We start from the raw sequence: 574 nt of genomic DNA, 5'->3' as shown, positions 1-574 counted from the left end.
CTGCAAAGTTTACAAAGAAAGAAAAAATTCTCCGCATTTAAACTGGAATACGGATGTTGTAATAATAATCAGTATGATAATAGGAGGTTTTCAACCAACCTCTAGAGACACCAATAACAATAGAGAAATGTACGTCTTCTAGTGGACGAATAAAAGAAGCTAATGAGAGATCTTTTGTAATTTTCGTCCACCAACATGGAGACAATGACGTCACGTGAAAACCTCCTATACTTAATAAGGCAAACAGAATCACGTTTCGCTTTCCAACCAACTTTTATTTCTTGTGTTGATTTGTTTCGAAGCAGTTCATATTGGCCAGTCATAATCACAGAAGTCTTTTACTGAGAGGAGGTCAGTATTAATCATGTGGGCCAAACTTTAGTCACCGGCAATGGCGTATAAAGAAATTTTGATAGCGACTTTCTTCATGTTAGCATGGTCCAGCAAAAACTCAGGTAATTTTTTATAACCTGAATATTTTTCTCCCACCATCGTTTTTGAATTCATATCGCTATAATCACTTTCGCCTATCATCTTTATGAAACAATACTTTTGCCTATTTTACTGAGTTAGG

At 35.5% G+C, this 574-nt stretch overlaps 1 protein-coding gene across 1 annotated transcript in view; it reads left to right on the top strand.

Moving 5' to 3' along the window:
• Positions 1–310: 310 nt before the first annotated feature.
• Positions 311–574, top strand: part of LOC137997643 (uncharacterized) — a 9,763-nt gene continuing 9,499 nt past the window's right edge. The window contains exon 1 of the mRNA XM_068843747.1: positions 311–455. Coding sequence (XP_068699848.1) covers positions 392–455 — 64 coding nt within the window. The 5' untranslated portion in view covers positions 311–391. The remainder of the gene's footprint in view (positions 456–574) is intronic.

Source organism: Montipora foliosa, chromosome 3 (genome assembly GCF_036669935.1).
Source record: "Montipora foliosa isolate CH-2021 chromosome 3, ASM3666993v2, whole genome shotgun sequence".
In the NCBI taxonomy this organism is placed as follows: Eukaryota; Metazoa; Cnidaria; class Anthozoa; order Scleractinia; family Acroporidae; genus Montipora; species Montipora foliosa.
The sequence above is the reverse complement of the archived record's forward strand: the minus strand, read 5'-3'. Positions and strand labels throughout refer to the sequence as shown.